The 22,171-nt window shown below is 49.6% G+C and overlaps 1 protein-coding gene across 1 annotated transcript in view; it reads left to right on the forward strand.

The window, feature by feature from the left end:
* The first annotated feature begins 593 nt into the window (after window positions 1-593).
* Window positions 594-22,171, forward strand: part of MGAT4B (alpha-1,3-mannosyl-glycoprotein 4-beta-N-acetylglucosaminyltransferase B) — a 56,147-nt gene continuing 34,569 nt past the window's right edge. The window contains exon 1 of the mRNA XM_068162507.1: window positions 594-779. Within this exon, the coding sequence (XP_068018608.1) occupies window positions 683-779 (97 nt within the window). The 5' untranslated portion in view covers window positions 594-682. The remainder of the gene's footprint in view (window positions 780-22,171) is intronic.

Raw genomic sequence — 22,171 nt, forward strand, 5'->3', positions numbered from 1 at the left:
ACATGTACACCCTACACATGCACACCCTTACCCCTACACACATCCCCTCTTCTATACATACACCCACACCCCCCATACATGCACACAAACACACACATATGTGCAAACCCCTGTGCGCAAACATTTGTGCACACACTCATACGCGTGTGCAGGCACATACATGCACACCCCCGGTACACACACACACCCCCCCCAAAGGCACACATACACACATGCACACCCTCATGCACATGCACACACCCTCCACACACACCTAAACAAACATACAGGCCCTCGTACCCATGTACACACCCCCCCACGACCCCCCCGTACGTGCACAGTCACAACACACGTGTGCGCACCCTCGTGCCCCTAAACACACACACATACGTGCACACCCCCCGTACACACACAGCGCCCCCTACACCTCCCTCACTCCCACCCCTCCCCGCCCTGCAGCCCAGCAGGTCCCCGCACGGGGGCGCCCTCCGCCCGATGGCGCCCCGCCCCTTGACCACACCCCTGGGCCCCGCCCCCCCAGCCCCGCCCGCCCGCCCCGGCGCGGCCCGGCCCGGCCCCGGCGCGGGCGCTGCATGCGGGCGGCTAGCCCCGCTCCGCTCCGCTTCGCGCTCCCCGGGGCCCCCGGGCCGCCGAGGCCGCGCCGCGCCCGGGACATGCGGCCGCCCCCGCCGGCGAGGAGGCGATGAGGCTCCGCAGCGGCACGGCGCTCACGCTGCTGCTCGGCTGCCTGTGCGCCCTGCTCTCGCTCTCCTGGTACGGCGCCTTCGGCGGGCACAAAGGTAAGGGGGTCTTGGTGGCGGGCTCGAGCCTGGGGGTGCTCGGGGAGCCGGGCCAGGCTCCATTCCGGGGGTCCGGTGGGAGCCGCAGCTGGGGGGATTCTGATCGGCAGCATCCTACTGGAGCCTCTGCGCTCCGAGCTCGGGATCCTGTACCCCCCAGCCCCCCGCGGGAGTGTGACCTGTGGGACCGTCGGGACGGGCGCACCCCTGCCGGGAGGTGCGGGAGGTGCCAGGTCCGGGGATGTCTGCTCGCCCGTGGGGCGTGCTGCGGGGTGACGGGCGGGCTGTCGTCCGGGTCGGGCTGCGTTGGGCTTTGCTTCTGTGATGTGCTTCTTTGCACCCCCACGGTTATGGTGAAAAACCTTCGTGGGCGGTGGGAACCACGCAGGTTAAATCCTCGTGGGTAATGGTGCTGCCAGCAAAGGCGGGGGGGGGGCCTGGACTGGGAGCGTCTGGGCAAACTGGAGGTGAGGGGAGACCCGAGCAGCCCTGCCCTTCCCACGCTCCACACAGCTGTTGCTGGGTCCACTAACTCAAGTGGCTGTGGGACTGGTGTGAGGGCTGCCAGCTTCAGCACTGAAGTACCAGTGATGGCTTTGCACCGAGTAGGTGGCTGCAAATCAGGGGTGCAGGGCCCCCTCCCACTGATGCTGTGGAGAAGCAGCAGCTCGCTGCTGGTTTTCCTGACGACATAATAGTTGCTTTTCCCCCTCCTGTTGTTCACTGGATTTACCCTCAACTGGAGGACAATTCTGGTACTCACTTCTGAATTGTCTGTCTTGTGTATGGGTGTGCAACCTCTTATGCCCGTGCTAGGCACTCAGCTCCTCCAGCTCTTGCAATTTTAGAGGTCATTCAAGGCAGGCAATCCAGCCAACCAGCCCTTGAGCCTCTTCCCACTTGTCATAGAAGCATCTCTTCCTGATACAGGTGAGAAGCAGATTTGCTGAGTGTAAGATGGGACTTGGTGGCTTTGCAGTCCCACGGCACACCATGCACAATCACAAGGTGCAGCTTGGCATGGTGCAAGGCTGGCATCAGTGCTTCTGTGGACAGAGAAAGTTGTTTTAGTTCCTCTGGGTAGGATGACATGATCCCATTGTAGGTGCTGCTTCCCTGGCACCAAGACCGAAGCACCTGGGACATGCCATCTTCTGGCAGCTGCAGGTGCCTGATGACTCTGCTTTGGTCTCCTCTGCCTCAGCCAAAGAGCTCTTCTCTTGTGTTTCTAGTGTGATTTAAATCCTCCCCGCAGAGGCTTGGGTGACGAGTGCTTGTAACACAGGGTTACTGCTGGTGGTTTGCTTAGCTTCTGCTAGTGAGAGTTTCATTTGGACTAAGCGTCTGCACAGTCAGGTGTTGTATGTGCTTTCAGCTAGAGATGCTAGACTGTGGTGAGTTGTGCAAGGGCAGAGGAGCGCTCTGAGAACTGCTTTCTTGCGGTTACTGCCGAGCAGCTGCTCTACCTGCGGCTCCCTTCCGTAAGCGAAGTGAAATCAACGGGTGGTGCTGCCTGGGCTCCGAGCACTCACTCCTGGTTTCTAAGCAGTCTGTGCTGTTTAGGCTGTGTTGTCCTTTGACTCAGCTTCATTTTCAAACAAGTAGTTTTCCTCATTGCTCACTCAAGCGCCAGAACAATGACCTCAGGTACCACTGTCCCTGTCCCTCTTGGTAGGACCCTCCCTGGATGCGCGTTTTCCTCTGACAGCAACAGCTTGTCACTTGCAAACGGCGATCATTGCAACAGGTCACCAGCAGTACGGGTCAGGCTGTGTCAGCACAGCAGGTTTCCGGCTATTATGGTCATTTACGTATTATCAGGCTGTTATTCAGTACAGAGCTGGAGAAGACCTTGAGAGGTCACTGAGCCCATCTCCTGCCCCTACGCAGGGGCTATCACCGACCCCTTCCTGGCAGATGTTTGTGGCATTCACTCTTACAGACCTCCGATGACAGCGATGCCTAAGCTCCCTGGGCAATCTGTTTGACATTTAGCAGCCCTGCCATTAGATTTTTATTACGAGCTGAGCAGAAATGTCTTTTCCTTCAGTTTCGTTTCAAGATTGCTCTTTGTTTTCCGGTTACTGGGCACAGGCAGAAAAATTCCTTCCTTCCTTCCTTCCTTCTTTGCAGGAGCCTGTTAGATACTTGAAAGTTGCTGCTAATATAGATTAAACCACGCTGGCTCCTTTGATCGTTCTTTTTAGGTCATGCGTTCGTGGTCTGCAGTTGTTCTTGTTACTCTCTCTCCCTCATGGAGCATCATCCTTGCTGAAGAGTGATGCTTAACCCGCAGTACAGGACTGAAGTGATCCTGCTCCTGCATCCCAGCATGTTTGCTTTTTACTATTGGCACATTTGACTTGTGTTTGCGTTGTTTTAATCCCACCGATCCTCTGGGATTCTTCTCCAGAACTTTTCCTGCTTTTCATTCCTCCTCCTGTATTTACCTGGTTAATTTATTCTTACCAAATCATATTACCTCATGCTTGTCCTTCTTGAACTGTGTCCTCCTTTTTTTTTCCTCTTCAGGCAGCCTCTTCTCAAGGGTCAGAATTGTTTTGAATTCTGATCCTGTCCTACCGCATGTTTGCAGTCCCTCTCAGCTCGGTGTAGCCTTCAAAGGCAATCAGCATGGCAATCTCTGCCATCAGCTGAATCATGGATGAAAATATTGAGTGGCATCAGGTCTGGGATGGGTTCCCCTGGAACCCTCTTCAGTAAGGTTCTGCCAGTCTGTGCTCAGAGAACAAGTGGTGATCTTCCCGGCAGTGGTGCACCCATCTTTAAGTGGCTCAGTCAAGCCCTGCATCCCTAGCTGGGTTGTGGGGATGTCCTGTGAGACACTATCAGAGGCCCTTCTGAAGTCTTTGTTTCTCCTCCCACTCCTGGAAGTTCTGGTAACCTGTCACAGAAAGAAATACATTAGGTTTTGTGAGATTTGTTCCTGATAAACAGAGGTGAGCTTTCGCTTAAGTTCTTCTCCTCTTCCAAGCACTTCAGCTGAAGTTGATTATTTTCTAATTTCCTGGATCCTCTTCTTTATCCCCAGCCCCTTATTTCTCAAAGACAAGCTCTGTGTCTGCCAGTCCTCTGTAGCATCAGCTGTCCCCTGTGAGTAGCTGGAGACAATTCCTGCTGATCCTCGTATCGCTGCATTCTGGGGAAGGCTGCAAGGTGTCTGCCTTGCCTCTGATGGAGAATAAAATGATATTAAAACACCTGTGAAGCATCACAGAGCCTGCTTGTCTTCCTGCTCTGTTTTGGGAGGACAAAACAATTAGCTGAAAGGAAACAAACCAGGTCAAACCAGATCTAGAGCTGCTTTCCTGTGACCAAGGCAGGGTTTGTTTACCCACTTAAAGGTGTTTTGCTGTGCCGTGGTTATTAGTAAGGTTTTGACCTCATGGTCTGCAAAAACAGACTCTGCCTCTTTCCAATTATAAATGAGGTTTGAAATAGTCTGCTGGAGTAGGAAGAGAAGGGCAGCCTCAAATAGCACAACCAGTCACCCAGGCAGCTGATGTCCAGCATCACAAGGGGGCTTGGAGGTGGACCATGTGCTGTGCATCATGGGGGTGGGTGTCTTGGCCAAAGCTTACCATTGTTTCTGTGCTGAGTTTAGATTTAAGTACAGTTTAACTTTCAAAAACCAACAGCTGCTTTGGAAGGAGCTTTCCTGTAACTTGCTATCATGAAGTTGACCTGCAGTGTTTAGCTGTGGAGGGGGACCTGCAGTTGGAGGATCAAGCCTTTGGAAGGCATGAGTGGGCTCAGGCATTAGTGTGCCTGAAGTGGGAATTTACTTAGGACTCAGTAAAACTGAGAAGCCTTCAAAACTTTAGATAAGTCACAGGTGCAGATGGGAAGAAGGTGAACAGTTAAACCCATCTGCAGTTAAACTCTGGGGTTTTCTCTTTCCACTGATGAAAACATTTCTGTTCTCATCCATAATGTTCTCATCTTGATTGACTGACCAGCCACATACCACCTTTACAGCCCTGCTTTTTGTCCTTCTCAGCCTACCCTAGAACCAATAATGCTGCAGTATGGTTAGGGTTTAAGTGTTTAGATTGCTTGTTTGTTTTTCTTTTTAATATAAAATTCTAAGCTTTGTGCCAGCCTTTTAGGAGACCTCTAACACGCTGCCCCTTAGAAATGCTGCAGTTTGAGATTGCACCTCCAGCATGCGGCTGTGTGGCTTGGGATGGGCTCTGTACCCACACTGCCTTTGCACGCTTCCCCCAACAGTTGGGTTTTTTTTCCCCTTTAGATTTTAATGATTTATGGTCACCTTGTGCCAGCCAGATTCAGTATTCCACCGTCAAACCACGACTGCAGGCACCTCCGTATCCATAGATTTGCCTGCAAAGCTGGAAGCTCTTTCCATAGCAGCCTCACACCTGCACATCTGTTTCGATCGTGCTGTGTTTTAGATGCTCACCCCATGGGATCTCTTCTTCCCCTGGGCATTGTGGAAGAGCTTCAGAGCAGATGTGCTACTTGAAGGACTCACTCCTGGGTGGGTCTCTTGGTCCAGGTCTGAGTGTGGGGTCTCACAGAGATGGTGGGGAAGTGGATGCTGGTGTGTTGTCGATCGTGGGGCATTGGCTGCAGCGTGGGTGTTGCTTTGGTGCCTGTTGCAGCAGGGCAGGCTCAGGCAGCATCTTTGTAAAGAAATGTTGCTTGTTTGGGGCTGTGCATGGTGGGATGCTCCTCTCGCTCGGGGTGTCCTTTGTGGGAAGCAGACTTTGTCCCAGAGGGAAGTTCCTCTGAGCATGTTTACAAAGTCTCCTTGTATAATGCATAAAAGCCGTGAACACTAATCCGCTCTAGAAGCGGCAGAGTCAGAGCTGGTGACACTGCTAAATATGAGCCATGCCCTGCAGCACGGGGGAGGTCCTGATGCTTTCTCATTTCTGTGACCTGCACCAGCTTGACTTCAAGTTTTTTGTAGTTTCTTTGGGGTCTTGGACCTAGGCTTCAGCTGGACCACTGCAAATAAAAGCTCTGGTCTGAGCTGGGCTCACTTCACTGCCAGCCTTGGAAGCATTTACAAGGAGGAGAGATGCCAGCAGCAGAGCCATCAGCTTCTGATGGCTGAGGAGGTACAGGCAGGGACCTGGTTGAGGAACAACAGAGTTTAGAAGTCTGTCATTAAAATGCATGATGAATAAAAAGATCTGCAGGAGCCTTTCTGAGAGCCTTTCCTTGGCCTGCGGGGTGCTCAGCATGTGTTGTGTGGAATTGGTGGCCGGGATGCAGCGGCGCTTGTGAAATTATCCTGCATGTGATTTGACCAAATTTCATCTCAAGTGCAAGAGACACCATGCAGTCTGTTGTTATGTGTTTATCAGATTAAATTCCCTGGAGACACCCCCATTTTTGGTTTTCTTTCTTTGCTGCTTTCGTTGGGCCTTTGAGCTGGGCTCTTGGCTTGTCCTGCATGTGCACTTGTCCATGTCCCATCCCTGCTCCAGCGATGAGAGCTGCAGCTTTGTGATGGAACTGAAGCCGCTGGAAGCAGAGACTTGATTCAGGTCTCTGCCATGCCATATCCCTCTCATTCTCAGGAAAGTCAGTTGGCTGATTTCATGCCTCAGTTCCCATCTGCTCTCTGGGGACAGTGACATCTCTTGTCACAGGGGTTTGGAGAACACAGCTGCGTTTGTGTGACAGCAGGGTCTGTGTCAGTGCATAGGAAAGGAGCAGGCAGAGCAGGTTAACATACAGACACCCAATTACATCAAGTACCTCTCTTGGTTTACATCTGTTACAGAACAAAGCCCTTTCTCATTTGTGATTCCCTTTGATTCATCTAAAACAAATCATTGACTTGTTCTTATATCCTGGATGTTCATTGATTATTCACTTAGTGTTTAATGTAAAACACATCTATAGCTGGCTAGTTTAACTGAAGCTGTCAGACATCTCTAGAAAGCTTTGAAACCTGCTAAGTGATGGAGAAATTGCTTTAGTGATAGATTGGGCAAGGCTGCTAGCAGGCTGCTGCAAGTAGGCTAGGGTTATCTGTGGTTCTTCTTGTTCACAGAACCCAAACCAGTCCCCAGCATACCAATTTCTCCTACGTATATCCATCCTGGGGGAGCTGGCTCACAATGGGCATCCACAGCCACCCAGCACTGTGCAGGAAGCCTCTGCAAAGGTGGGGCTGAGCCAGCTGTCTACAAGTATTTGGAGACAAAGCTTTTTGTTCCACATAAAGATCTTCCATATCATTATCGTGCCAATTCTGATGCTGACAGTTTGTTGCTCATGAGACACAGCCCAGGAGATGGGTGAGGCTTGGTGGCGAAGAGGGCTGCCAGGGCTGCAGGAGCCACTGGTCAAATTAAAGGATTATGGAAGCTATTAAAATAAAGAAAGGGCTTCAGCAGGGGCTGGCAGGTTAATGCTGTTAGGAGGAGGGGCCTTTCAGGGACTGCTGATCACACATCTGCTTAACAGCTTCCTGATTCCGGGCGAGGAACTGTTGTCTTTGATGGAGGGAAATGCATTTCCCCCCGCCCTCCGCCTTCTTAATCTGAATTGAAGTGTCAAGGGCTTTTCATTCACTGATGCCTTTTTGGTTTGTTTTTGAGTCCCCATCAGGCTTCTCTTGCAAGGCATAAAGATCTGGGAAGGTCAGATGTTAGTTTATAATCATCTCTTTCTGTGTTAATTGTGGCAGTGGCCACTTCCCCTTCTGTTTTTTTTGTCCTGGTGTCAAGTCACATTCGAGTCTCCACGATCCATGCATTAGTGTGGACACATCTGTGATGCACAGAGACAGCTCCATAACTCCATCATCTCTCCTGCCTGCCCCTGCCTTGGAGTGACTGTGCTGAGAGTTGAATATTCCTGCCCTCTTGCTCCAGGTACAGGATGCAGATTTACCTGAAGGTTAATCTGGATTTCTAAGCAACTAGACACGCCTGTGCAAGGCATTTTCATTTCTGCTTAGGTGAAAGTGGGCAGCAGTAGCATCAAAATGTAAATTGTTAGGCTTTAAAGAAGCTTCAGTGCAAAGATTTATCTCCACCTGTCTTTCAGTTTCATCATGAGCTTCATTGCATTGCAGTGTCCATTCACTTGTAATTATGATTCTTGCACTGGTGCTTTAGGACTGGTTGGCAGTGGGATGGGTGCTGAACTCAGGGAAGAGCACGGTGTTGGCTTGTGTCAGCATCACTACCTGGTCCATACCTAATCCTCAAGGAGCTTTTACACCACCCTGACCACATTTTCCAGTCTGCCTTGGAGTGCACAGGGTTTTCTCTTCTCCCTGTGGTGGTGAGAGCTTTCTGGAAATAAGGTTTAATCTGGAGACTCTATTTTGTCACTCGCTGCTTCTGTGTACACTGTAGCAAGTCCTCAATGTACTGTCACTGCTCCAAGGAATTTCATGGCTTAGAGAGGAGGCTTCTGGTTCCCAAAAAGCTGTGTAGCCTTCAGAAGCCCCTGGAAATAATCACAGGAACACTTCCAATACTGCTCTGCGAGCCGCCTCAGAGATGTGTAAGAGCACTGCGTGTTTGTATAGCCTGAAAGCATCGCAGCAGCACTAACCCTGCCAGTACAAGAACTTCATCCAGAAGAAGCTGGAAAAGTTTTCTGCATGAGGACTAAATTGCTGTGTTCCTCCCCAGATGATGGACGCTCAGGGAGGCAGGGCTGCTATGTAGTGTCCCTGTGGCATGTCCCCATGCTGGATTTGAAGAGCAGGAACAGTACCTGACTGTGTAGGCTACCTGGTGGATGGATGGACCTGGATGGTGTTGGAGACTCTCAGTCTCAACCACTGCCACAGACAACTACCTGTCAGATGAATTATTCAGTTAATGCTGGTGAAAGCAGTGTGGTGGTCTCCTGTCCCTCATCTCTACACCCAGACTGTGATCTTCTAGGTGTATTTGATCTTGTCTTTCATATTTTAACTATTCCTTTTTCATGCCATCTCTCATTGTGCTCTCTATGGAGATGGCTTTGATGTCTTTTCTCTTTGTCTTCCGTTTCCCTTGGTCTCCTCCCTTACATCTTCCTTTGAAGTTGCAGGAAATGACCAGGATGGACATCTTCCCACGCGTCTCTCCATCTCTTGATCTTGTCCAGTTCAAGTGTCTGCCGTCTGAGGCACTTTGCCAGACACTCACCTAATAGCATGGCTTTGATAACTCCAAGCAACGATTTTGGGTAGAAGCTGGTAAAAGTTAGGCTGCATGGGGAGGAGGTGGTGCTGTCCTTGCCCTGGGTATCAAGAGTTACTCCAAGTCCCTCCCAGTCCCAGGAGTGATGGCGAGGCAGGGCACAGCCCCCTGGGCCAAACCCTCCCAATTCCAGCGTGGGGACACGCCACCAGGGTGCTTGCACTGGCAACTCGCCGGGCAGCAGGAGCTCGTCCCGAGTCCCACGGATGGAGCTTCAACAGGACTGCAGGCAAAGCTAGAGCCTTGTTTGAAAGCAGATTAACTTGCTGACTTTGAGGAGCGAGAGGTATTTAGAAAAAGGACTGGAAATGCAAATCCTGGCTGAGCAGAGGCTCTGTCATTTGGTGGCTCAAATTCCCTGCGCTGTGGTGCCAGTGATTCTGCATGAAATATGTATTTTCCCTGAGCAAAAGAGCTGACCTGGGTGGGGAAAGTAAGGACCCAGAATGGTGGATGAGCTTAATGAGGAGATGGGCTGTGGGATGGCTCTGTATAGATCAGTTTGTGTTGCGTTACTGTCTGGTTCCACCCTGTCTGTCTGTTTTATTAGATTAATTTATTGCTTTCTGAAAGTGCCTCTCCAGTGAGCTAAAATATCTATTTACTGGAACTATTTGGTCACCATGAAAAAGTATATTTGGCTTGTGTCTAGCAAATATTAACTACTTTCTTCTTCTTCTTTTGCAGTTTAATTGTCTGTTTATCTTGGATATCGATTGCTAAAGGCCTTGGTAATTATTTGCTGATTTTGGAAGTAAGGATTTTAAAGGCTCGGATTACTTTTGTAATATTAATCATTACCTCGGTGTGCTTGGCTCCAAGGATGGGCTCTCTCCAGCGGCTCCAGTTGCAATGTGGACATTTACTGTCTGAAACTATGTTGTCCTCTTAAAATAACAACCTCGTTGCTGGTGTTTTGTTCCTGACACTGAGCAGATATTTGCGGAGACGTGAACCTGGCAGCCGCAGTCAGCTCACCAATCTGCCGTCGCGCTCGGCAGGAGGAGCGGCCAGGTTCTGGAGGCAAAGGAAAAGATCATTGTGTTTGTTGTCTGCAGGGCTAACTCTCTTGCTGAATTGATTTCGTGCCGTACTGCTCTTGTCTCGGTGCAGTGTTGGCAGGGCAATGGGCTGCCCCTCTCCGGTGGCGACCTGGCAGCCTGGCTTTGTGGCGAGGAGCGGTGTCCCCGGAGGGTGTGAGGCTTGCTGGTGAGCGTGCTGCCATACAGCGGCACATCTTGCGTCGGGGGAAGGTGAGAAATTGGAAAGTCTCTGCTGGGAGCTGAGTAATTGGCACCTGCTATTATTGTGTCCCACCTCCCTCTTTTAATAACTTGTTTATGAAGATACCTCTCCTACAGAGCTCGTTACACAGCCGTAAAGCAGAGCTCTGCTGAACAATGCAGGCATTGCCAGCCACGGCAGGGCTGGCTACCTGCTCCTTCTCTCTCTGCAAGGAGCAGGGATGGGCTTTGTGTCGTCCGGGCATCTTCACTCACTGCTGGCTGCCCACGGGGACTTGAGCCGCGTCCTTGCCATACTTGGAAGAAGATGTAATTCTTCCATTAGTACAAGACCTGGGAGGCAGGCAGAGCGGCTGGGAGGGGAATTTTGTCGTCTTGTTGTTTTAGGCCTTGAAGCAAGGGATTGTGTTGGCTGTTTGAGTGATGTTGGCTTTCTCTCCGCCGGAGCTCGCACAGTGACTTATATTACCAGAGAGCAGGAAATGCGACATTCAGCGAACGCCCCTGGGGTCTGTGGTGCAGTGAATCCCACTTCTTTCTCTTACATCAAGTGATTTGTTTAATTGGTTTTAACAGTTTCATCCTTCTTCTTTCATTAGTGGATCGTGGCACACAAAGGAAGCTGGGAGCATTGTTGGATTCTGTCCTGGGTAGTTTGATGACTAAGTCTTGCTGAGCTTCATCTCTGTGCAGGTGCAGTGGTGCATCTCCTGCAGGGGATGTGGTGGGAAGCGCGTCTCCTCCTCCCAAACACACGTGTGGCAAAGCAAGAGGAGGAGGAGGAGGAGGAGGAGGAGGAAGAGAGGGCAAAATCACATCCGTGACAATTGTTCTCTAATTCTTTTCATCACCTTTATGGAACCAAAAAAAGCAGCCTCAGAAAAGAGGGCACTGCAGCCGGGCTGGCAGGGATGTAATCGCTTTTCTTCCTACCAAGGTATAAAGATAATTCCAGTTGGGATTGAAACGGCCGAGGGCAAATAATTCTTGAGCAATCCGCTTATGGTGCTCCAGGATGCGAATGAAAACCACTAATGGGATAAAGAAGGATCTAGATAATTATCTTGGCTGCATTAAATCCCGTTCTTTCAGGAGAGCATTCTTGTGTGGACTCTGATTTCACGTGTCTCCAACGCTAAAGCTGACAGGACGTTTTCAGAAGTTCGTTGATTCCAAAGCAGCCCTCACCGTTTGGTACCTTTTAGCTACCTGGTTGGTCCTAGTAAAGCTGATTCTTGGCCTCTGCTATCCTATTTCCTTTTATCCCCCTCCTCACAGGGGGTTAAAGCTGTGACATGCATTCTCTTCAGGGCAGATCTGAAATCTCCTTCATGCTTTTTTCATTTGGCTCGCTGTTTTGGGAGGCTTCCTGAGGTGGTGTTGGCTTTTTTTCCCCTTTTACAGCTGGTAATGCTGTTGGTTTAAGCCTAGGAGAAGAGCTGCTTGCAATGTGAAGGTATGCAGGATATTTTTCAATTCAATCTATTTTTTACCCCCCGCAAGAGCTCTGCCTGGCAGTGCGGGGGATGGCACTGTGCTCCAAAACAAATCCAGTTGTACAGCCAGTTAATGAGGCTCTTGTTGTAGGCTCTTTGCAGCCTTTGTCTTTGAACCTAGTGGATGCTCCACAGATGAAGTTGGGGATGGCAGGAAGAGAAAGGAACAGTTTTGTCTTGACAGCCACCGTGACATTTGGATGGGGTTGGATCAGCTAACAGCATTCGAAGGTCTGTGTTGCAGGATCTTTGTTCTCTATGACCTCATGGTCCAAGGAAATCTGCTGTTTGGAGGTGTGGATGACAGAAATGCACTTCTAAGAAGCATCTGGTTCTTCGTCATCCCCCATTAGCTGCAGGCAGCTGCATTTACCAGCTGTCAGGGAGTTGTTTCTCTCCAGCCTCACACTAAGCGAAGTGAGGCATGCCTGAACCAGCTGCAGCATCCTTCGCTGAGCCAAGCTCTGCATCCTACAATGGGAGCCAGGTCTGGGGACTTCACCTGAGATGGCTGCCCAGGAGATGTCCTCCAGCTGAAAGAGGAGGATGGGCAGTCAGCATCATCCCTTTGCACACCACAGCACAGATGCTGTGCAAGGCATTGCCAGGGAAACACTCCATGATGCGCTGCATGTAGAGTGCCCAAATGTAGTTTCTCAGCAGTAGACCCTCTTGAATGACAAGATTCCCATCTTTTCTTGCTGGCAGAGCAGTACAGTTAAGGTTCAGATGTCTTTTGGGAGTACAGGAGAGTTTCCTTGCCTTTGATGAGAAGTCAAAGAACTTTAACAGCAATGCTTGGGGCAGGCTTTTGCCCTTCAACTGCCAGTGTTCTGCAAGAGGAGTCTGGTGAAGTGTGACAGCTGACCCCTAGGAATCAATCAATTGCTGTGTTATGGCAAGATATCCATCTTATCTCCAAGAACACCAGCCCTCCTACATGCTCTTGACTTCCATGGAGATCTCAATGAGGATTTCTATCTGGCTCTTGAAATCACTGCATGCCCTTTGAATGAACCACTCACTAAGAAAGCTCACTGCTTGCTCCTTGTTAAAGGTGCCTGGTTAGCTGAGCTGCTAGTTGAAGTCTCCTTTCCTCAACTCTACTCTCTGTGATGAAGTGGTACCTGGAGCTGTTGTGGCAAGTGTTACCTGGATAGAGCACCTATCTCCTGCTTGAGTGAGTTGTACCCAGAGAGGAACTGTGTTTTTCTGGATGTCTGCTGAGCTCTCTGTGTGTGCATTGTTCAAGTCACTGCAGAAAGGCAGAGATATTTCCCATCTCTGGAAAGCTGTCAAGGCAGCAGCAGACCACTTAGCCTGAGTGCTGTTGTCTGGGTTGTAGTTCATAACTTCTGAAATGCAGGTCAAGAAGTATTGCTGTAATCATTAAAGGTGAGGCAAAATGATGGCCTTAAGCCCTTCATTGCCACTGTGGGCATCAAAGGAGATGCTTTACTTCTGGGATTGAAGCTTCAAGCACCCATCTGCTGTTCCAGAAGGCTGGTTCTTAAAGATTTCAACCCAAAGGTGGTCATTTCTGCAGCTACCTCAGTGACCCCACAGCGCTCAGAAGTCCCAGCTGAGATAAGGATCCTCTCTAGTGTACCCTGAACATGCTGAGTGCATGGAGAAGCCTTGCACATAGCTTCACCAGGAAAGGCTGGGCTAGGAGGTCCGTGTAGGTCAGGCAGTCATTTACCCATCAGCATAATCTCACAGGTAATTGGCGACAGAACAGGAGGGAATGGCCTCAAGCCACGACTGGGTAGCTTTAGACTGCACCTTAGGAAAAAGCTTTTCCCAGCAAGAGTGGTCAGGCAGTGGAATGTGCTGCCCAGGGAGGGGGTTGAGTCCCCAACCCTGGATGAGTTTAAAGGATGTGGTTTGGGGATATGTTTTAGGGGTGAACCTTGTAGAGTAGGGCTATAGGTTGGACTTGGTGATCCTGAAGGTCTTTTCCAACCTGAATGTTTCTGTGATTTTGTGATCACTTGGTAACCAAGAGTGCTGCAGTGCTGGGGATGAGCGTGAGGGTCATTTGCATCAGAGGAGGAAAGAGAAAGATGTTGGCAAGAGGGACTCATGGGTGGGCAAAATTTGCATTGCCAAATGGTGCAGAAAAGGTCAAGGACTTCTCGTGCCTGCTGGTGCGTGGCACAGCGCTCAGGTGAGCTGTGCATTCATTGGTACCTGCACTCTTGTTTAGTTTGGCTTCCAGGAGAAGTCCTTATCCCATCTCCTGCTGCCAGCTTCCTCTTAGCTGCCCTCTTTCCTTCCACTCTGCCTACATTTCTTGCTGTGATTGCAATTATTAACACCATTTCTTTTGCCCTTCAACTACTCCACTGCATGTGCCCTCTTTAAGCAGCTGTTGCTCCCCAAGTTCGTTCTGCGGGTACGTGAAGAGCCCATCCCTGTGCATACAACTTGTTGAGAGCATTTCAGGGCTCTTGAGGACAGGCAGCTATGTGAGTGTAAAACTGCTGTTGGATCTTATCTTGTGGAAGGTTTTGATTGCAGTTGGTGAAATAATGATCTGCTTATTAATGCAGAGGAACAAGAGGAAGCTGCCGAGGGTAACAAGGGGAGAGGAGGAAAAGCTTTCCAAAGCATATCCTTGTTTTTTTCCTTTTCTTTTTTTTTTGGTGAAATTTAAGCAGCCTAAAACAAGAGGCATATTCTCCTCTTGGCTACATCAGGGTGAATCTGGAAGAACCTCATTAAAATAATCTAACTTCTTTTGCTGGTGTCGCAGAGAAGGAAGTCCTGGGTGGCAGGGAAGCTCAGGCTTGCTGGGCTTGGTCCAAATTCAGGCTGGGGGAGAGGCAAGTTGACCTGTTCAATTTAATACTCCCTCATTTCTACCTCTGCAGTATTAAGCTTGGAGAGTAAGTAGAAAACATTTTAAATCCCTTTATTCATTGCTGCAGTGTCCAAACTGAATTAACTCTCCTCCGAAGGAAGCCTGCGCTATAGGAAACATCTGCCGTGGTCCAAATTGCGTTTGAGGTCGGGATTAAAATGTATGTAACTGTTGAGTGCTGAGCAATGAATACACAAATCCTGCTCTCTGCCAGCAGTTGTTTTGCAAGAGGTGATTTGTACGCTTCCCCTGTACCTGTGCGGCTACACGAACGTGTGGCTGGAGTAGAACCAGCACAATGTGTCTCCAGAAATAATGAGGATATGGTGAAGCAGCCTGCTAGAGCCTCAAATAGTGCCTTACTTCAAGCTGTTGGTTGGCTGGTTGGTTTGTGGTCTCTTCTCCTAGGCAACCTGTGACAGAATGAGAGGACACAGTCTCAAGCCGTGCCAGGGGAGGTTTAGGCTGGAGGTTAGGAAGAAGTTAGAATAAACTTTATTAGAATAGAATAAACCAAACCAGGTTGGAAGAGACCTTCAAGATCATCGTGTCCAACCCATCAACCAATCCAACCCACCCAAACAGCTAACCCATGGCACCAAGCACCCCATCAAGTCTCCTCCTGAACACCTTCAATGACGGTGACTCCACCACCTCCCCGGGCAGCCCATTCCAATGGGCAATCACTCTCTCTGTATAGAACTTCTTCCTAACATCCAACCTGAACCTCCCCTGGCACAGCCTGAGACTGTGTCCTCTTGTTCTGGTACTGGGTGCCTGGGAGAAGAGACCAACATCTGCCTGTCTACAAACTCCCTTCAGGTAGTTGTAGAGAGTGATAAGGTCACCCCTGAGTCTCCTCTTCTTCACAGAAAGAGAGATTTGCCATTGGAATGTGTTGCCCAGGGGTTGGAACTGGATGATCCTTGAGGTCCCTTCCAACCCTAACAATTCTATGATTCTATGAGTTGACAGCACACAGTAATTTGGAAACTAATACAAGCCCTCCTGGTCAGAAATAGACACAGACATCTTCAAAGGAACTCAGTGACTTCTTGTGACTTAAATAGATGTTTGGTTTAGAAGATACCTTAGCCTTAGAATGTATTTGGTTGGGGTTTTTTTGGTTATTAAACTAAGTGACAGAAAGAGAGATTGGCCGCTGGAACGTGCTGCCCAGGGAGGTGGTGGAGTCACCATCACTGGAGGTGTTTAAAGAAAGACTGGATGAGGCACTTGGTGCCATGGTTTAGTTGATTAGATGCTCTGGGGTGGTAGGTTGGACTCAACGATCTCAAAGGTCTTCTCCAACCTGGTTAATTCTGTAAATTCTCCTACCAACAGTGCTTCTGGAGTGTACCAGGAGCTGGTCTGAGGATGTCACTGCCTTCACACTGCATCTGTGTCAGGGGCCAATGTTTACACGCAGTGTCTGCTCCGTGATGTACTTGTTCTGCTCTTGGCTTCTCTGTAAGCTCTCAGAGAAAGTACCAACAGCTTTCAGAGCTCTTCCAGATGTCGTCATTACAGATTGGTTTTAATTGTGAAAAGAGCTTTGGAAAAGCTGGAACAAGTCTCAAGTACAGACAGGGCAGGGAGGGGCTGGGGGCTCTGCAGTGTTGGATGAGCTTTCAGTCTGATGACTTTAGGAAAACTGAAGCTCTCATTTTATGGAGTATTGTCTGAGGACCAGGGCTCCTGGGGTGTGCTGGAGTGCCTTGGCTTCCTTCTGGCTTCTTTTAGGTAAAGACTATTCAAGTTTGAAAAAATTGTTCAAGGCCTCTAAATTATGTCCTTAAAAGTTCAGAGGCAATTGTCGAGGTAATTGCAAAATAAACTGAGTGAGTGACAGAAATGAGTGAGGTAGAAGCTTGAGCAGGGCTCCATGGTGTGTGCTAATGCCATATTTCTTGTGCAGAGGGGCAAATATTGGTACCAGATGTATTTCAGAGGTTAGTTGTATGATGCTGCCAAATTCCTGGTGGTTTAATAGACATTTTGGTTGAGAGTGACAGCTCCCCGGGCCCTAAAGCAGCAGGGTGAGGGTGGTGGCACTGGACTGCTAGATGTGGAAGTGGATTGATGAAAAAGCAAATCTTTGGACATTATTCAGCTCATTTCAGAGGTGGGAAATTCAGGCACAGGAAAGGTTCCCAACCTGCAAAGTGCATAAATCCCTTTGGAACCTTCCTCTGACCATTGTTCCTGCAGCCCCTCAAAGACAGAAACCGTGCCTGCAGAGGGATGGGTTTGCATTTCTCTGCTGGCACAGCTGTAAGTAGAGGAATGACATTTATTGGGTTGGTCTGCAGGAGGTCTGTGCTTGTACTGGGCTGGAAAGTCTGCAAGGCACAGAGTGGGACCTCGAGTGCTTCAGTAGCTGCTGTAAGGACATCCAGAGGAAGCACCCAAGCTCCAGCACCTCACCCCACTCATGCAACCATAGGATTGTTTTGGTTGAAAGAGACATTAAAGATCACCCAGTGCAACCATTAGCCCAGCCAGGGGGCTGCCAGGTCACCTTTAAAGCATGTCCCTCAGCACCACATCTACGCAGCTTTTCAATGCCTCCAGGAACAGGCAGGCTTCCACTTCCCTGGGCAGCCTGTCCCAGGGCTTGACAACCCTTTCAGGGGAGAAATCGTTCCTCATATCCAACCTCAGTCTCCCCTGGTGTAACTTCAGGCCATTTCCTCAGCTGTATGTTCTCCAGCAAGACTCCAGTACTAGACAGAATACATGCGTGGGGAGGCAGACAGTGCCAAAGCAGCTGCAGGGAAGCAGCACTTGGCTGCCAGCTTGCTCAGAAGTTGAGTTGGGTGGATTGATTCTGCTGCTGTGGAAACCCAGGAGGATGAAGGGGCAGGAGGACAGGGGCTGTAGATCATGCCAGAGCCTGCTGTCAGTGCAGAAGAAAGAGGGAGATTTTTATGGTTTGTGGTGCCTCCTTTCCTACTTGGGAAGAAGCTTCCTTTTTATGTGCCTGTCTAAATGCTTTATAGCCCAAGTGCTGTGGCTTGGAAACTGATGGCGAATTTTTGGCCATGCACAACCAATGTCTTCAAGTTCCTGAAGATCCTGCTCTCAGTTTGTGGTGTGGGTTTCCTCCTGCATTTAAATGAGTAATTTTATATAACTTCTGAATATTGGCAAGCTTGCAGTCAGGTTCTCCCCTTTTTATTCCTTCTATTCAAGCTTGGTTTTTTCAAAGGGACAGAAGCCATGTCCTCCTTCTCAACAGGTTTCAAACTCCTGGTGTCACTTTAGCCCAATTGGAACATGGTATGGAAATCTCAGAAGTGATGTAAATTTCCCCAGGTGCTTTTGAAGGTGCTCAGGAGGGTAGGAGAGAGAAGGTCTGTAGGTGGCTCTGCTGGAGAACAGTATGACCTTCACCAGGCATAGCTGAGTCTGTACAGTAGGTGATACCTTCATAAAGTGCCAGCCACAAGAAGTGCTTCAGTCAAAGCTTCAGGTTGAGTATGAGATGCCCAAATGCTGGGTACCTCCCCAGGGAGGGATGTGGTGCAGCAGCCACGGCTACCACTGTTCTCTGAGCCCAGTCTAACACCTCAGGAAATCCCTCATCAAGTCCTGCCAAGTGCAGAAAATAAACAAGACCAGGGTGGTTCTTCCCCTCTCACACCCCCAGCAAGGGTTAGAGGTAAACACAGAAAGAAAATCCTGGGGTTTGGGGGATTTTTTACTAACACCCCCATCCATTTTGGCATTACTGCCTGTGGCTAATGCCTCATCTCTAATTTTCCTTGCTCTGACTGCTTTGTTTTCCTTCATTGCAATCAAGATAATGCCCTACAATATTGCACTAAGAATTTCAGCTATTCAATTACCTTTCAGAAGTTGACTTAATTGGCTCTCTAAGCGATAGCTCTCTATTGTGTGCAATCAGCACGACTCAAGGAGGGAGCAGGAAGAGGATAAGGACTTTGTTTCTAATCAATAAATAAAGGTCTTTGAAATAATGCTGCTTGCAGTTTGTATCCCTGGTTAAATTACACCGAAGATGATAGTCTATGCGTTCCTTGCTACAGCAGATAATAAGCCTTTGCTATCAGCAAGCATGTGGGCTCTTACACTTTGTGTTCCCAGCAAATCCAATTCTCCCCTCAGATTCTTTCCCCCCCCCCCCAAAGTGTTAGAGAAAAACAACAAAAAAATAGAAAAGCCAAACCAAAAGTGCTGCAGAGCTTGGCACAGCTGGTTTGGGAAGGTCTGACACGTAATGACTAATCATTTCTTTTGCACCTCATGAAGTATGCAGATGAACGTGATACCTGGTGATAAATAATGCAAAAGGGAGATGCAAGGCAAGGGGAGGTTAGAGATGGGATAAATACATGGTGAACCTACTTAAAAGAAATAAGCAAACCCCAAAGCTCTCCTGCATGATCCATGGAAACAGGAGATGGGGCAACGGGCATCAACTACAGCACAGGAGGTTCCACCTCGATGTGGCACTTGAAGCTGTGGTTTAGTTAGTCATGAGGTGCTGGGTGACAGGTTGGACTTAATGATCTCTGAGGTCTTTTCCAACCTTATTGATTCTATGATTCTATGAGGAAGAACTTCTTCACTGTGAGGGTCACAGAGCACTGGAACAGGCTCCCCAGAAAGGTTGTGGAGTTTCCTTCTCTGGAGCCTTTCCAGCCCTGTCTGGGTGTGTTCCTGTGTGACCTGTGCTGGATTCTATGGTCCTGCTCTGGCAGGTGGCTTAGACTCAACGATCTTCAGAGGTCCCTTCCAACCCCTAACATCCTGTGAGCCTGTGAACAGCTGCACCTTGGTGCAGTGCTTGAGTCCAAGAGACTCTGGGCCAACAGGTTTTCTAGAGCTTGCAGTCAGGGTTTGGCCAAATTTACACATCTCAGGAGCTGTCACCTTTGCACAGCTCTGTGGCAGCTCAGGTCATCATCACTCAGCTTGTTCCTGCCTTGGTTGAGGCAGCAGGAAAACCTTACCAAGCAAAAGTTTCTTTTAGACATACTTCTTTCCCCCACCACCCTTAGATACAGTGGTGTAAGAGTGGTTGGCTACTCCATACTTTTTTTTTAAGGCTAAAATACTAACCATAATTAAAGATTTAGTCCTAATTGAAAACATTTGGTGTCCAGAAAGGTCTAAGTTGCAAGAGGCACAAGACTGGAAGCCACCCTCAGTCCCCTCACACAGGCAGTGCTGCCACTGCCTGGGACAATTCCAGCTCCTGTCACCACAGTCTCCTCCCCAAATCCATCCCCTTCCCATCCACGGGGGCAGGTGAGAACTGCAGGAGCAGAGCTGAACAGAGCCAGAGGTTTCAGTGCTTAAACATCTGACGTGCTCCTGGGCACGGTGCATGTCTCTGTTCTCCATTTCCAACACCTTCTGCACTTGGAGGGAGTTTCTTGGTTTAAGGGATGGCTTTTTGCAAGGATTGTCTAGCTCAGACCAAGCTGGCATGTAACTGATCCAAGATGCTGCTGCTTAGTTCCCTGCCCCATCCTGGTAAAAGATAGATGATCTCCTTTCAGTGTGATGTTCTTGCTGCAGGAGGGAGAGCGGCAGTGATCCAGATTTATAATCCTGCACCGGAGAGCAGCTTTAAGACCATTTCACATGTCAGCTTGTAGGAGTTTTGTGAAAACTGGGGAGGTAGGATGAGCCTGCCCTTTTATCAGCTAGAAATAGTGATGCTACAGTGTCCTGGCCCAGCTCAGAGCTAAGTAGGTCCATAAATTACCAGCAGCCTTCTCTTGGCAGCCGCTGGCTGGTGTCAGGCGCCTTCGTGCCCAGCCACCCCGACAAGGCAGTGTTTGTTAGCAGAGGGTTGGTGCTGTCCTGCCTCGGTGGAGAAGTGGAACTGAATGGTCATTTTGTGATGTCAGTAATTGCAGCATCCGTGTAGCTTCACCCTCCAAGTGTATCACTGATGATCACGAGCACTGGGGCTGGTTCCACGTTGACTTTGCAGGGCTCGGCAGCGCGGGGAAGGTGTGTGGCATCTGTTTAGGAGGTGCAGTGAGTGGTCTGTTGCTAGCCACTCTGTGTTGGCTTAAGCAAAACAGAGGAGGAGCACAACAAACAACTTTTGTTGGCTTGTAAATTTCCTCTGCGGCTTCTTTTGGGAGGGGCTGTTATGATAACGTCTGATCTACGTTCACATCTGCCTGTGAAGAACGTAGCATTTATCTTTCCAATGCAATTTGCTTTGCTGCACTGCCAGCAGGTTGGGTTTGGGTTTGTTTTGTTTGGGCTGTTAGTAGCTTTTTGGGGGTTTGTTTTCCTGACATATAACCTGAGAATTTGTATTGGCTTAGCACTTCAAATGTAGCCAGGGGAAGGTGGAGCATTCATCTTGATTGTATTTGTTTCTCTCATAATGAGGCATTACTGTCTGTCGTAAAGGAAGCAGTCCCCAAGCCCAGGGAGCATGCCCAGTTGTTTTCTGCTTGCTCCATTAGCTCCTGTGCAGGCCTCTGGTTTGGGTTTGGGCTTTTTTCCCCCCTTCTGATTTTGGTTTTATTTTATTTGATAATGTGCATGTGCTTTTCTGCTTGTTTAATCCTGCCAACTGCTCTCTTCTGCTTGGAAATCCATTTCTGTAATGCTGGGTATTACACAAATTTGTTGAGGCTCTTAATGCAGATAACGGAGCAGGGGGGGTTGGGGTGGGGTGGGGTGTGAGAGGCTGCTTTGGCCCACTCGGGCTGCACCAACTTTCTGCCTCCCATCACTCACACAGGGCTTTATGCTGCGGCTTGCTGGGGGCATAAAATGCATGCAGTAAAGAATAATAAAGTTTAAGGAACAACTGGGGTGCTGTAAACGTCGCTTGGAGTTTGATTTACACAGTCCAAGCACAGCACAAATTGCAGGGCTCGCTGCGCTCTGTGGAAATCTCTTTGTCCCCCCTTTTCCCCCCTTTTCCCCCCTTTTCCCCCCTTTCCCCCCCTTCCCCCCTCCCCCCCTTTTCCCCCTTTCCCCCCCTTCCCCCCTTTCCCCCCTTTCCCCCTCTTTCCCCCCTTTCTCCCCGCTTTCCCCCCCTTTCCCCCCCCTTTCCCCCCTCTTTCCCCCCCCTTCCCCCCCTTTCCCCCCCTCTCCCCCCTTCCTCCCCCCCTTCCTCCCCCCCTTCCTCCCCCCCTTCCTCCCCCCCTTCTCCCCCCCTTTTTCCTTTCCCCCTTTTCCCTTTTCCCCTTTTCCATCACTAGCCATCATGGGATGGGAGCAGAGAGCCCTTCTGTAAATAGCTTTTGGGTCACGGCTGCTGTTTACTATTGCTGTGTACGGCAGGGTAATCACAGCTCCTCACTCACAGCAGCGCTCAGAACCAATTGCACCGCGGCTGCAGGCAGCAGAGCTTCACAGCCCCACATTTCAGGGCTTTGTTGTCTGCCTGATGCTTTGGGGACCAGAGCTCTGGGGCAGGTGAGAGGCATCTTCTGTCCCCGAGTGCTGCGTGTGGTTTGCAGGGTTTGTGCAGCCGTTCCCAGCAGGGCTGAGCACATCCCTGCCTCTTGCGCTGTTCTGCTTGCTTTAATCTGTTGAATTTATCCATGGCACTTTGCCTGGTGGAGAGCAT

The sequence above is a fragment of the Melanerpes formicivorus genome, unplaced genomic scaffold, assembly GCF_026170545.1.
Source record: "Melanerpes formicivorus ecotype bairdi unplaced genomic scaffold, bMelFor1.0.p_v2 SCAF_2, whole genome shotgun sequence".
NCBI lineage: Eukaryota > Metazoa > Chordata > Aves > Piciformes > Picidae > Melanerpes > Melanerpes formicivorus.